This window comes from Dasypus novemcinctus, chromosome 18 (genome assembly GCF_030445035.2).
Source record: "Dasypus novemcinctus isolate mDasNov1 chromosome 18, mDasNov1.1.hap2, whole genome shotgun sequence".
Taxonomy (NCBI): Eukaryota; Metazoa; Chordata; class Mammalia; order Cingulata; family Dasypodidae; genus Dasypus; species Dasypus novemcinctus.
Window position 1 is genome coordinate 15,404,051 of NC_080690.1, and position 12,758 is coordinate 15,416,808.

The following is a 12,758-nucleotide window of genomic DNA, read 5'->3' on the forward strand; positions in this document are numbered from 1 at the left end:
GAATGGCACCGCACACACGGAGAGCTGACACAACAAGATGACGCAACAGGTGGCAGACTTGGCCCAGTGGTTAGGGCGTCCATCTACCACATGGGAGGGCCGTGGTTCAAACCCCTGGCCTCCTTGACCTGTGTGGAGCTGGCCCATGCGCAATGCTGATGCGCGCAAGGAGTTCCCTGCCACACAGGGGTGTCTCCCGTGTAGGGGAGCCCCACACGTGAGGAGTGCGCCCCATAAGGAGAGCCGCCCAGCGCGAAAGAAAGTGCAGCCTGCCCAGGAATGGTGCTGCACACATGGAGAGCTGACACAGCAAGATGACACAACCAAAAGAAACACAGATTCCTGTGCCGCTGACAACAACAGAAGCAGACAAAGAAGACACAGCAAATAGACACAGAGAACAGACAACCAGGGCGGGGGTGGGGAGGGGGGGAAGAAGTAAATAAATAATCTTAAAAAATAATAATAATAAGATGACGCAACAAAAAGAAACACAGATTCCCGGTGCCTCTGATAAGGACAGAAGCAGTCACAGAAGAACACACACACAGCGAATGGACACACAGAGCAGACAGCTGGGGGAGAGGGGGGAAGGGGAAAGAAAGAAAGAAAGAAAAAAACAAATCTTTAAAAAAAAAACCATGAATTGAACTTCCTGGCTTGTGCCTACTGTCTAGTTGGGGCTCTTACTTCAGTTATATGCAGCCTAATATTTGCTCCAGAAGTAATCTTGACAAGGAACAGCTCTAGATACCAGAAGAAACCAGGAGTCCTGAGTGGGGTTCCTTCCCTTTGGACTCTAGTGCAGCCTGCTACTTTCCTAAATTTTTAGAGTTCAGTTTTTTTGTCAGCCTAAGGTTGTAATCTGTAAGTATAATTCTCCTTGGGGAAGAAATCCTGGTACCCATTCCCTGGGAATTAGAAATGTACATTGCGATTATACTAAAAGCTGTAGATTATACACTTTTGACAGATTATATGGTATGTGACTATATCTCAATAAAACTGCTTTAAAAAATAAATTTTGAAAAATTAAAAAATAAACAAACACAAGATATTTGGATAGGAAAATGTGGGTGGGGCACAGCTAAAATAACTGAATGCATCCCAATCAGAATACATGAATTATTGATCCCTGAAACACAATTCAATTTGGCCATAACTTTTATGAAACAGATTATTGAATGTCTGAAAGAAAATAAGAAGCAGCTAAGTACCCGTTGCCACCAGAAAGTATTTAAGCTGCAAGAGACCGAGATGATGGACCCAGAACTAGACTATACACTCATGAGAGTCTGCAAGCAGATGATAAAGGTAAGAGATCCCCACCCAAGAGCTAGACATAGGGGAAGTAAAAATAATGCCACCACCTGCCACATAAACTTCCTTAAATTTCAGAGTAAATTTATATAATTTATATAATCTTCCAATTCAAACTGTTTTATACAGATCAGCAGCAACAGCACCTAGGAACTTGCAAATTCTCCCCCATCCCCCCACCCCCCACCCCTATCTGAATAAGAAACTCTTGGAGTGGAGCAGACAATTGTTTTAACTTAGCCCACAGGTGATTGTGATGTGTGCTCAAATGAGAGAACCTCTGAACTATGGTAACTGACCTCACATTGATCTGAGGCCCCATAAATAGATGCCCAGTAAATATATGGTTCATTTTGAGGGCAGTTATTGGTAGAATACTGAGAAACTACCATCAAATGTCTTGATCATCCATCCACCACATTCAAAAGATTTTTGTGTTCTCTAAGTTTTTTCTGTTCTATAAGTTATTTTGTTTCATTTATTCCTCCAGTGAAATTCTCTGCAGTAGGACTGACTTGAATATCTAGATGTCACTTTTGTGATCTATCCACATATACAAAGAGAATAAACTTAAGGTCCTAACCCCTTATTTCAGCTTTTCCTTTTAAAACAAAATGCTACTTTTCACTCCATCAGCTAAATTACAAAGTTAATTATGAATGTTAGAAAAGTAAATCTCTTTTTCTGGGCCTGATTTAATTGAATTAAATGTAAAAGTGGAAATGTCAGGCTCTGATTTGAGAGAGCTTTATAAGATTTTGATGACTTTTATAAAAACTGGTCAGCAATCCAATCCCCTATATTAATATCAGGATTATAATCACATACACTTCAGAGAACTGGGAACAGAACAGGGGAGAGAAGCTTGCTTGCTCAAGTGTCTTCATCAGAGTTTATCAGACATGGTATTTAAAGACCTATGGTTTAGCACATAGAATTGGATTTTATTATAATTAGTCTAAAATGGATCTCTGGCTTAAAGGACAATAATTATTGTACAGTGGCTAGCCCACAGTGTGTAGTAGGATTATAGTCCCTATCATTAAAAAATGAATCAGACTGAGTCCTTATCCTACATCCTCACGTGCTTCTTCACATCTGTTGGTGGGTAATTCTTGGGTTTTACTGATGGGGTTGCATAGATCTGGCTTGAGGGCTGTTTGAGTGTTTAATTTTTATGCCTAAATGATAATTAAGTTCTAAGATGCTGTGTAATTTACCAAAGCCATGTAGGTAGGAAATCAGTCCTATGCAAAGAGGAAATATTGAGGAAGTGGAGATAAATATGAGAAATAGAGTAGAGAACAGGTCAAGAAAGGGAAATTTGGACGGATGCTTATTCTAGCTTAGCGGATTCTCTTGTTCCAAGTGATACCTTCAGCCTGCTGCTTTCAAAAGCTCCTCCAATCGATGTAAAAATGACCACAGATGGTTGATAATTGCTATAATTTGGATAGCTGTTTTATAAAACTGTTTTTTTGCAGAGATTCTGTCCAGAAGCAGATTCTAAAACAATGTTGCAGTGCTTGAAGCAAAATAAAAACAGTGAATTGATGGACCCCAAATGCAAACAGATGATTACCAAACGTCAGATCACCCAGAGCACAGGTAATGCTTTGACTTGACATGGCTGGTCTGAATGAAGATAGCTTAAGTGGAATCAAGTAGACACATAATTACCTAATTAAACTATGGGAACTTTCTTGCCCGTGAGTTTTAAGGGCAGGAGTCTGGATGTAAGCAAAATGACTTATTCCTCTTTTGAAGAGGATCCTGAAAAATAGAATGAAAGTTATGGCAAAAATAAGACTGAAAAAATGCAGAAAACTGCCCTTAGAGAGTATACAAAAGGAATCAGAGCTAGAGTTCCCTAAAGAGACAAGTCTGTAAAGATTTTTTTTTAAAACCGGAAATCTGTGTCTCTTTTTGTTGCATCATCTTGCTGCATCACCTCTCTGTATGTGTGGTGCCATTCCTGGACAGTCTGCACTTTTTTCACATGGGGCGGCTCTCCTTACCAGGCACACTCTTGCACATGGGGCTCCCCTACACGGGGGACACCTCTGCATGGCAGGCCACGCCTTGCGTGCATCAGTACTGCATGTGGGCCAGCTCATCACATGGGTCAGGAGGCCCTGGGTTTGAACCTTGGACCTCCCATGTGGTAGGCGGATACTCTTATCAGTTGAGCCAAATCCACTTCCCAAGTCTCTAAAGATTTAACAAAACTTCATACATGTGGCAGGAGAATATATTGATATTTTATTTTATTTTTTAAGATTTATTTATTTCTCTCCCCTTCCCCCACCTCCCTCCACCCCTTGTCTGCTCTCCATGTCAGCTCGCTGTGTGTTCTTCTGTGCCCGCTTCCACCCTCGGTGACACTGGGAAACTGAGTCTTTTTTGTTGTTGTTACGTCATCTTGCTCCATCAGCTCTTATGTGTGCAGCACCACTCCTAGGCGGGCTATGCTTTTTTTCATGCGGGGCAGCTCTCCTTGCAGGGTGCCCCCACATTGGTGTTCCCCTGTGTGGCACGGCACTCCTTGCACGTGGCAGCTCTGCTCATGGGCCAGCTCACCACACGGGTCAGGAGGACCTGGAGATCAAACCCTGGACCCTCCCATATGGTAGGCGGACGCTCTATCAGCTGAGCCATGTCCGCTTCCCTTGATAATCTATTGTAGAACAGAGAAATTTCAGCTCTGAGTTGGAAGACCTTGTAATTTAATGGTCGAGGTCAATTGTATATTTCTTCTCTTTGTTTTTTTTTCCTAAGAATATTGGTTATAAGAAGGTTGCTGATGTCTGCTTGGTTTTTGTGAGAACTACTTAGAATATTGGTGACACAAGACCCTGCAGAGCTGCCAAAGAGTAGAATCCCTGGGGATCTCCAAATCTATTCCTTGACAAAATCATATGCTGGTTAAAAACAGTGTAGTGGTTGCTCAGTGAATATTTATTAAATAAGTCAATAGTTGTAATCTTTGTCATTGACATGGTGGAAGGTGGATCTCTAAAATTTTGTGAATCCTGGTGGAATATTTTATATGTACTTACTGCTTTCTGCTCTAGATTACCGCTTAAACCCTGTGCTAAGGAAAGCCTGTAAAGCTGACATTCCTAAATTCTGTCATGGAATCCTGACTAAGGCCAAGGATGACTCGGAGCTAGAAGGCCAAGTCATTGCTTGCCTCAAGCTGAGATATGCTGACCAGGTAAACTGACCCAGGCTCTCCCCAGAACTACCTCTGTTCCCAGGAGTTTCCTCTTTTGAAGTCCTGAGCCATGGGCTAAGCGTTTTCTAACAAGCGTCATTCTTGCTTTCTCATATTAGCGCCTGTCTTCTGACTGTGAAGACCAGATCCAGATTATTATCCAGGAGTCCGCTCTGGATTACCGACTAGATCCTCAACTCCAGCTGCATTGCTCAGATGAGGTAGGATTTGGGTGTGAAATTAGTCATGAACAGAGCTGCTCAAGGAAAGTTTTTTTTAAGATTTATTTATTTATTTCTCTCCCCTTCCCCTCCCCATTGTCTTCTGCTCTCTGTGTCCATTGCTCAAGGAAGTTTTTATTGGAGAAAAGTTCTTTCCTGTCTTTGCTTTTAGCCCTGCATCTGTGGTTAAACTCTCTGTTGTTTTTGGTCCTGGTTCTCTGTAACACCAAAGACAACACTAAAGAAAACTCCATTACACTAAATAGATTTGGCTTTAGGGCTATCACTGTACAATTTCGGTTTCATTTTTATTATATATATCTACATGTAATCTGTTCTTTCCCTTCTCCTTATTTTGCCTCCTCAGTACAGAACACCCCTAGAATTGCCAGAAAAATAAAAGTGCTCCTGTAATGGCTTTAAAGAACTGCCAGTCCTTGGAAATTACTTGACTTCCTAGATAGAAAAGACCATGTAGAGAACCTTGTTCAATATATGTCACTTTTAGGGCATCAGAACTAAAGATAATTGAAGACACATGCTCATAACTGTCCAAAGAAATTTAAACTTTTTATCTTTGCAGTGGGCTTTCAGGACCCCTGTGTGTGTGTGTGTGTGTGCTTCTAAGTTATGAGAGTTGACCCTGAACCTCTGTAAATACCAAGTTTTTGCTTTTAGTATTTTACTTACTAGCTAAGCTTCCTTTTGGAATTGGGGAGCAGCCTTCTTTGACAAGTCCTGGGATAATCTGACTCAAGTCTCAGGGTTGACCTCATAAAGATATCTGCTGGAAAACGGAGCCTGGTATCCAGTGCAGAAGGGAGGGGAGTTCAGTCCACCAGGAATCTGTTTGAGAAGAGCAGAGCCTCAGCACATGTGGTTGGAGGATCACCACACAGACATGTTTCATATGCCACAATTTCTAGTGATAGCAGTGCCGTCCCTCACTTGTACAATAGCAGTAAGCCCTCAGGAGAGCTAAGATGCTGGTTTTCAGAACTTACGGGATTCACCAGACTCATCTGCTCTTGAATCCATTTGTTCTTTTCTTGTATTCAGTGGGATGGCTGTGTTTTTTGTGTCTCTCTAACAGATCGCCAATCTATGTGCTGAAGAGGCAGCAGCCCAAGAGCAGACAGGTCAAGTAGAGGAGTGCCTCAAAGTTAACCTGCTCAAAATCAAAACTGAAATGTGTAAGAAGGTAAATCCCATCACCTTTTTTCCTGTTTCCTTCTATTTCCTCTTTTTCCTCTTCCTTTTAATATAATCTGCATACCTTATGAATAAAATCTAAAAATCTAAACCTTCTTTCCCAGAACCCTATGCTGATCCCTCTTTAATTGGTCCTTGACTATTAATCTCCTATAACTTGAATATGAAAATATTTTCACATGTACTAATTATTTGTGACTATGTCTCATCCCCATGTCTAGACTACTTTTTTTTTTTTTTTAAGATTTATTTATTTATTTAATTCCCCCCCACCTCGGTTGTCTGTTTGCTGCGTCTTGTTTCTTTGTCCGCTTCTGTTGTCGTCAGTGGCACGGGAAGTGTGGGCAGCGCCATTCCTGGGCAGGCTACACTTTCTTTCGCGTTGGGTGGCTCTCCTTGCGCGTGGGGCTCCCCTACGCGGGGAACACCCCTGCGTGGGGGGGCACTCCTTGCGCGCATCAGCACTGCACATGGGTCAGCTGCACACGGGTCAAGGAGGCCTGGGGTTTGAACCGCGGACCTCCCATGTGGTAGACGGACACCCTAACCACTGGGCCAAGTCCGTTTCCCTAGACTACTTTTTAAGGACCCTACAGGTCCAATACCAAAGCAAAATGAGAATACCAGTATATCAATAAGTGATCAGCCAGCATTCATAAAAGTCAGTGAAACTAAAACATTTAGTTTATTTTAGAAACATTAAATAAAAAGAAATATATCAAAATATAACTATTAAAGTATACTATTTTATGAAATTGAAAATGAAATATTTGATCTTTTTTAAAAAGCTTATTCTTTTTTTAAAAAGAAATTTCTGTGACATAATTTTCAAGTCAGTGAGAATAGTGTATGCACATTTCATCAACTACCAAAAAAGTTTTTGATTCTAAATGGTTCAGAGAGTGGTAGGAGTTGGTTAAAAGCTAAATCCAAATATTTTCTTTTGACTCCTTTATCAACAAATAATTCCATCTAACTTTGAGGAGAGGTTTTTAACAATATTTATGTTTGTTTTATTTTGTTTTGTGTACTGGGGGCAAGGGATTGAACCCAAGATCTCATATGCGGGAAGCCAGAGCTCAACCACTGAGCCACATCATCTTCCCTGGGTTGGTTTTATCATTTGTTTTGCTTGTTGTTCGTTTTGTTGGTTTTTTTTTTTTTTTTTTTTTTCAGGAAGCACCAGGAACCAAACCCATGTGGGAAGCGGGAGCTCAACTGCTTGAGCCATACCTGCTCCCTTGTTTTTGTTTTTGATACCATATTTTTTTATAGAACTACAGTCTTTCTGTTGAGAGAAAACTGAAATTTGTGTTTAAAAGGGCCTCTCTGGCCTATTTTTACCATCTTTAATTACATCATGTATAAATGGAGAGTCTGTAGAATTGATTTCAGTACTATTTATATTTCTCTTGTTCAGAAATTTTTAAACTTGAATAATTATTCTTACAGTAGAAGTTATGCTCTGTCAATCTTTTTTTCTTTCTGAGGATTTAGGATGTAAAGCTAAACACTTTGTAAACAAATATACCTTTTTTAAAAATATATATTTATTTATTTCTCTTCCCTTCCCCCTCACCCCTGTTGTCTGCTCTCTGTATCCATTTGCTGTGTGTGCTTCTGTGACCGCTTCTATCCTTATCAGCAGCACCAGGAATCTCTATTTCTTTTTGTTGTGTCATCTTATTTTGTCAGTTCTCCATGTGTGCAGCGCCATTCTTGAGCAGGCTGCATTTTCTTTCGCTCTGGGCGGCTCTCCTTACGGGGCGCACTCCTTGTGCATGGGTCTCCCCTATGCGGGGGACACCCCTGCGTGCACAGCACTCCTTGCACACATCAGCACTGCACATGGGCCTGCTCCACATGGGTCATGGAGGCCCGGGGTTTGAACCACAGACCTCCCATGTGGTAGGCGGACGCACTATCCATTGGGCCAAGTCCACTTCCCTACAAATATACCTTTAATTGATAGGGAATTATAGCTTATTACTTTGATCTTCAGATTTCTTAAAGTAACAAGCAACTGTTTTACACCAGTTGAAATATTAAGATTTAGGTGCTTGAAATAATATGGCATACCAGAACACCAAAAACTCAAATCTGATCTTACAGTCACTAAAGGTGGGGACTGTTTCATTTTTTTATCCTCTGTTTTACTTAGCACACAGCTTTGCATACACTAGACCCCCAAGAGGCATTTATTGAATTAAATTGGATACTACAAATCTGCATTCTTTGCATCATCACCACCTTGCCACCTTTCCCAGAGTGATCTCTATTAACACTTAATTTGCCTTCCTTGATTTTTTTGTTTAGAAAGTACTTGTAGATAACAGATATGATACACTTGGTCTTTAATGCTCTTTCTGCAATGATGTTCCCTTCCCAGGAAGTATTAAACATGCTAAAGGAAAGTAAAGCAGACATCTTCGTGGATCCAGTTCTTCATACGGCTTGTGCCCTGGACATTAAACACCACTGTGCAGCCATTACCCCTGGCCGAGGGCGCCGTAAGTCACTGTTAACTTAGAGTTCTGTGTTCACTCTGACACTGCCTGAACTATCTTGGGAGGAGCAAAGACTCCCTCTTAGGCATCACTTACAGTTACTCTATTCTGTAGTTGTAGCTCAGCCATAGACAACCTGCCCTGCAGGCCTGGTTGATGTCAGCACTAGGCCTTTGTGACAAAATGAACTTATGAGTAGTCCTGCACGTTTGAACTGACCTAGCCATGACCAGAGCTAAAGATACAATAGGGGGAGTTGTTGGTTATTTTTATCAGGGAAGCAAAAATTGAGCCATCACTGTGGCCCTCTTTCCCTCTATTAGTCAGGGTTCTCTAGGGAAACAGAATCAACAAGAGATATCTGTCAATAGTAAGAGATTTTATCAGTGTCTCTCACGTGACTTGGGGGGGATACACAAGTCCACGTTCTGCAGGCAGGCTCCAGTGAAAGTCCAGTGAAGGTCCTTGCTGAATTCTAGGAGACGTTGGCTGCAAAGATGAGCTGGGAAATTCTCATTCAATGCTGGAATCACTTCCCCTTTTAAGGCATTCAACCGATTGGATAAAGTGCCACTCATTGCTGATGGCAATCTCCCTGATTGATATCATTGTAATCAGCTGTCTATGATTTACCACAGCAGTAAAGTCAATGGTGATTAAAGTCCATTAATACCCTTGTATTACAATTAGCCCAGTGCTTGCATAACCAAACAGCTGGGCACCATTACCTGGTTGAGGTGACACATTAGCCTAACAATCACACCCTCCTTGCCCAAACTAGAACAGCTTCCTCACCTTCCTCAGTAGCAACTTTGAGCTCAGTAGACAAATTCCATATGAGTCTGGGACCAGGGCAAGTGTAAAAGTTGTGTCTGAGCCAGACATGGCCAGTAAAAATGAGAGAGGTTTTAAGAGAGTCTCTGGACAGCCAACCCTGAAGTTAAATATCATTCCTTTCTGTATTGGATTGTGCATCAAGTTCCTGGAATGGTAGAATGGGTTTAACTTTGTTTAGCCTGCAGATCTCTATTCTTGGTGATTGGGTACCCTTTCCCCAACCTTACAGAAGTGTTTCCTTTTTGTACAGTTTGAGACCCTTTTGCTTATCCCTTTCTTTCCATAGAAATGTCCTGCCTAATGGAGGCCCTGGAGGATAAGCGGGTGAGGTTACAACCTGAGTGCAAAAAACGCCTGAATGACCGGATTGAAATGTGGAGTTATGCAGCAAAGGTAATGAACAAGAAAATCTCTGAAAGCTGCCATCTTTTCTGTCTGTCTGTTACTTTAGAGAAAACAGACATCAGGTCCAAGGGAAAAGAAATAAATTCAGCTTTTCCTTTCTTTTGGCTTGTTTTTATAATTTTATAGTCTTTGGGAGAAAGATCTGTATGTGAACTAGCCTTCAGCTGGCCTAGAACATCAAGATACAAAGGACAAGGGGGACATCAGGGCATTAGTGAATGAGCATGGCACCCAGGCAGCCTTGGCTAGAGGATATTTTTCCTGCCAAAATTCTGCCTCAGTGAGAAGAATAACATTTCTTCTCATGTATACATTGCTTTGTAGTTGACAAAACACTTTGATGGCTATATTACCTCATCTGAACTTTGAAATAATCCTGCAAAGGAAGTAGAATGATTATTCCTTCACTTTATAGTGGCAGAAACTGACTTCAAAGATACTTGACTAAGGTCCCTCAGTGAAAAAGCCAGGTTTCCATATTTGTTCCATATTTGTGCACACCAGGACGGACATTGCCATTACCCTAGCTCAAGAGAGTGAGCACAGGGAAACGGACTTTGGCCCAGTGGTTAGGGCGTCCGTCTACCACATGGGAGGTCCACGGTTCAAACCCCGGGCCTCCTTGACCCGTGTGGAGCTGGCCCACACGCAGTGCTGTTGTGCACGAGGAGTGCCCTGCCCTGCAAGGGTGTCCCCTGTGTAGGAGAGCCCCACGCACAAGGAGTGCACCCCGTAAGGAGAGCCACCCAGCGTGAAAAGAAAGAGCAGCCTGCCCAGGAATGGCACCGCCCACACTTCCCGTGCCGCTGACGACAACAGAAGCGGACAAAGAAACAAGACGCAGCAAATAGACACCAAGAACAGACAACCGGGGAGGGGGGGAAATTAAATAAATAAATAAATCTTTAAAAAAAAAAAATAGACACAGAGAACAGACAACTGGGGTGGGGGGGAGGGGAGAGAAATAAATAAATAAATAAATAAAATCTTAAAAAAAAGAGAGTGAGCACAGAACTCACCTCCTTCCTGACCAAGTCCTCCCATCACCTATCACCCCTGTGCTTAAGGTCAAGAGTAACAAGACAAAAAGACCACAGAAAGTTTCTATACCTAGACATAAAGGAAATGAGGGGGTGTGATCATAATTTTCACAATTGCAAGCACTTTCCCCACTGCTTCTCCCAAGGGAGAAAAGGCTTTTTGAAGCCCCTGCTTAGATTCATCAGCAAAGAGAAACACTGTCTTAGTCCTTTTTTTCCTCACTGGTTTCCACTCCTTTGAACAACTTAGCATTGCTTCATAGTGAATCGGCTGCCTGTTTTGTGTTGTCAAATATTGCCTCAAATTGCATTAATCTTGAGCTTCCCCTAATCTGTTCTGTACATGGGATGAGATTAAAAGTGCAGACATCTCTGGGCCAGGCCTGTCTCAGGCACCCAGGCCAGTGTGAGTCTCTTGCTACTCCAAAGGACAGGTGTATGTGCACCTGCAGAACCTTTTGGTCCTAATTCTTCCCATGGCAGGCTACCATAGGGGTCCATTTGAGAAAGCAGGGAAACAGGATGAAAACTGGCTAGCACATTAATGTCCAGGCTTGGAGGAATGGTTAAATATGTTCAGTCATTGTAAGTCATGTTTACAAATTGTTGTTGGCAATATAATAATATATGTATTGATAATAATATTGACCATCAGTAATATTGATGCTGTGATACAACGTGAATGAAAAGAGTCAGGATATGGAATTAACACACAAAACAATTTCAGCTTTTCTGTTTGTTTCTAAAAAGACAACAAACATGAAGAAAATAAAAATATATTAAGAAGCTGTGACCTTCTGCAAATCACTTAATCCCTTGGGCCTCTGATCTTCAACTGTAATGTGGGAGTAATAAAACATTGCTAGGATTGTTGTGAGAACATGCTGCACCCTTCACTTGGGGCCTGACACCTAGTGAGAAGTTGTCACTGGGGTAACAGCAGTGATCCCTCTGATAGAATGATGAGTGACCACCTCTTGGTATTTTCTGTATCTTCTCATTTTTTCCCAGTAGACATATACAGTTTCATGATCAGGAAAGAGTTGTGGTTTTGTGTTTGATTTTCTTGTCCCTTATATTCTTTCTCCAAAAGAAGAGACAAACTGAATTGGGAACTGAGGGTGGTAAGTTGGTCACAGCACTGCCACCAGTCGAGTTCTCTCTTAGAGGGTGATGCTGCCATGTGTCCTTCCAGGTGGCCCCAGCAGATGGCTTCTCTGATCTCGCCATGCAAGTGATGACATCCCCATCAAAGAACTACATTCTCTCTGTGATCAGTGGGAGCATCTGTATATTGTTCCTGATTGGCCTAATGTGTGGACGTATCACCAAGCGTGTGACACGAGAGCTCAAAGACAGGTAGAGCCACCTTGACCACCAAAGGAACTACCTGTCCAGTGCCCAGTTTGTACAGCCCTCCTGTATAGTGTACCTACTCACCTCACTCTTCTAAGAGGTGACACCAACACCCGTATTAGAGCAGCAGCAGGTATCCAGTGCATTGTCCCACCTCAGACTTTGCCCATATCCATGGTGTCCTCCTCCTCGTCAACCGTTTGTGCAACATCAGCATCTGGCCGCTTTGTTTATTGCCTTTGTTGGCAAACCTTGGTTTACCTGCCCGTAAACAAGTCTCTCTCATACCAATGGAATACCAATACTTCCAGAACCAACTCACCTGACCTGCAACTCAAATAATTTTTTTTAAAAAAACCACCAAAAAAAGAAAGAAATTTTTAAAGAAAGAAAAAAATGTATATAGTAACACATCTCCTCCAGGCTCGATTTGGGTAGTGGGGTTATTTCTTCTGCGTGACTATGTAAAGTGAAGGCAGGACTTTAGAGGGGAAGCACGCCATCCAATATGCTCTCACCGGGATGTTGCTAGTTTCTTTTAAGCACTTTTGGGCCAGGGCCAGGCCATGGATACCACCAAGTAGTGGGAATTGACTAACTAGTCTGCTTTGGGTCCTGTGTTCTTCTGCTGAAATAGTTATAC

General features: G+C 42.1%; 1 protein-coding gene across 1 annotated transcript in view; it reads left to right on the plus strand.

Moving 5' to 3' along the window:
• Positions 1-12,758, plus strand: part of GLG1 (golgi glycoprotein 1) — a 167,601-nt gene that overhangs the window by 150,470 nt on the left and 4,373 nt on the right. Inside the window, exons 19-26 of the mRNA XM_071209077.1 lie at positions 1,177-1,314; positions 2,805-2,928; positions 4,395-4,537; positions 4,657-4,758; positions 5,852-5,959; positions 8,360-8,480; positions 9,601-9,707; positions 11,955-12,118. Of these exons, the coding sequence (XP_071065178.1) occupies positions 1,177-1,314; positions 2,805-2,928; positions 4,395-4,537; positions 4,657-4,758; positions 5,852-5,959; positions 8,360-8,480; positions 9,601-9,707; positions 11,955-12,118 (1,007 nt within the window). The remainder of the gene's footprint in view (positions 1-1,176; positions 1,315-2,804; positions 2,929-4,394; positions 4,538-4,656; positions 4,759-5,851; positions 5,960-8,359; positions 8,481-9,600; positions 9,708-11,954; positions 12,119-12,758) is intronic.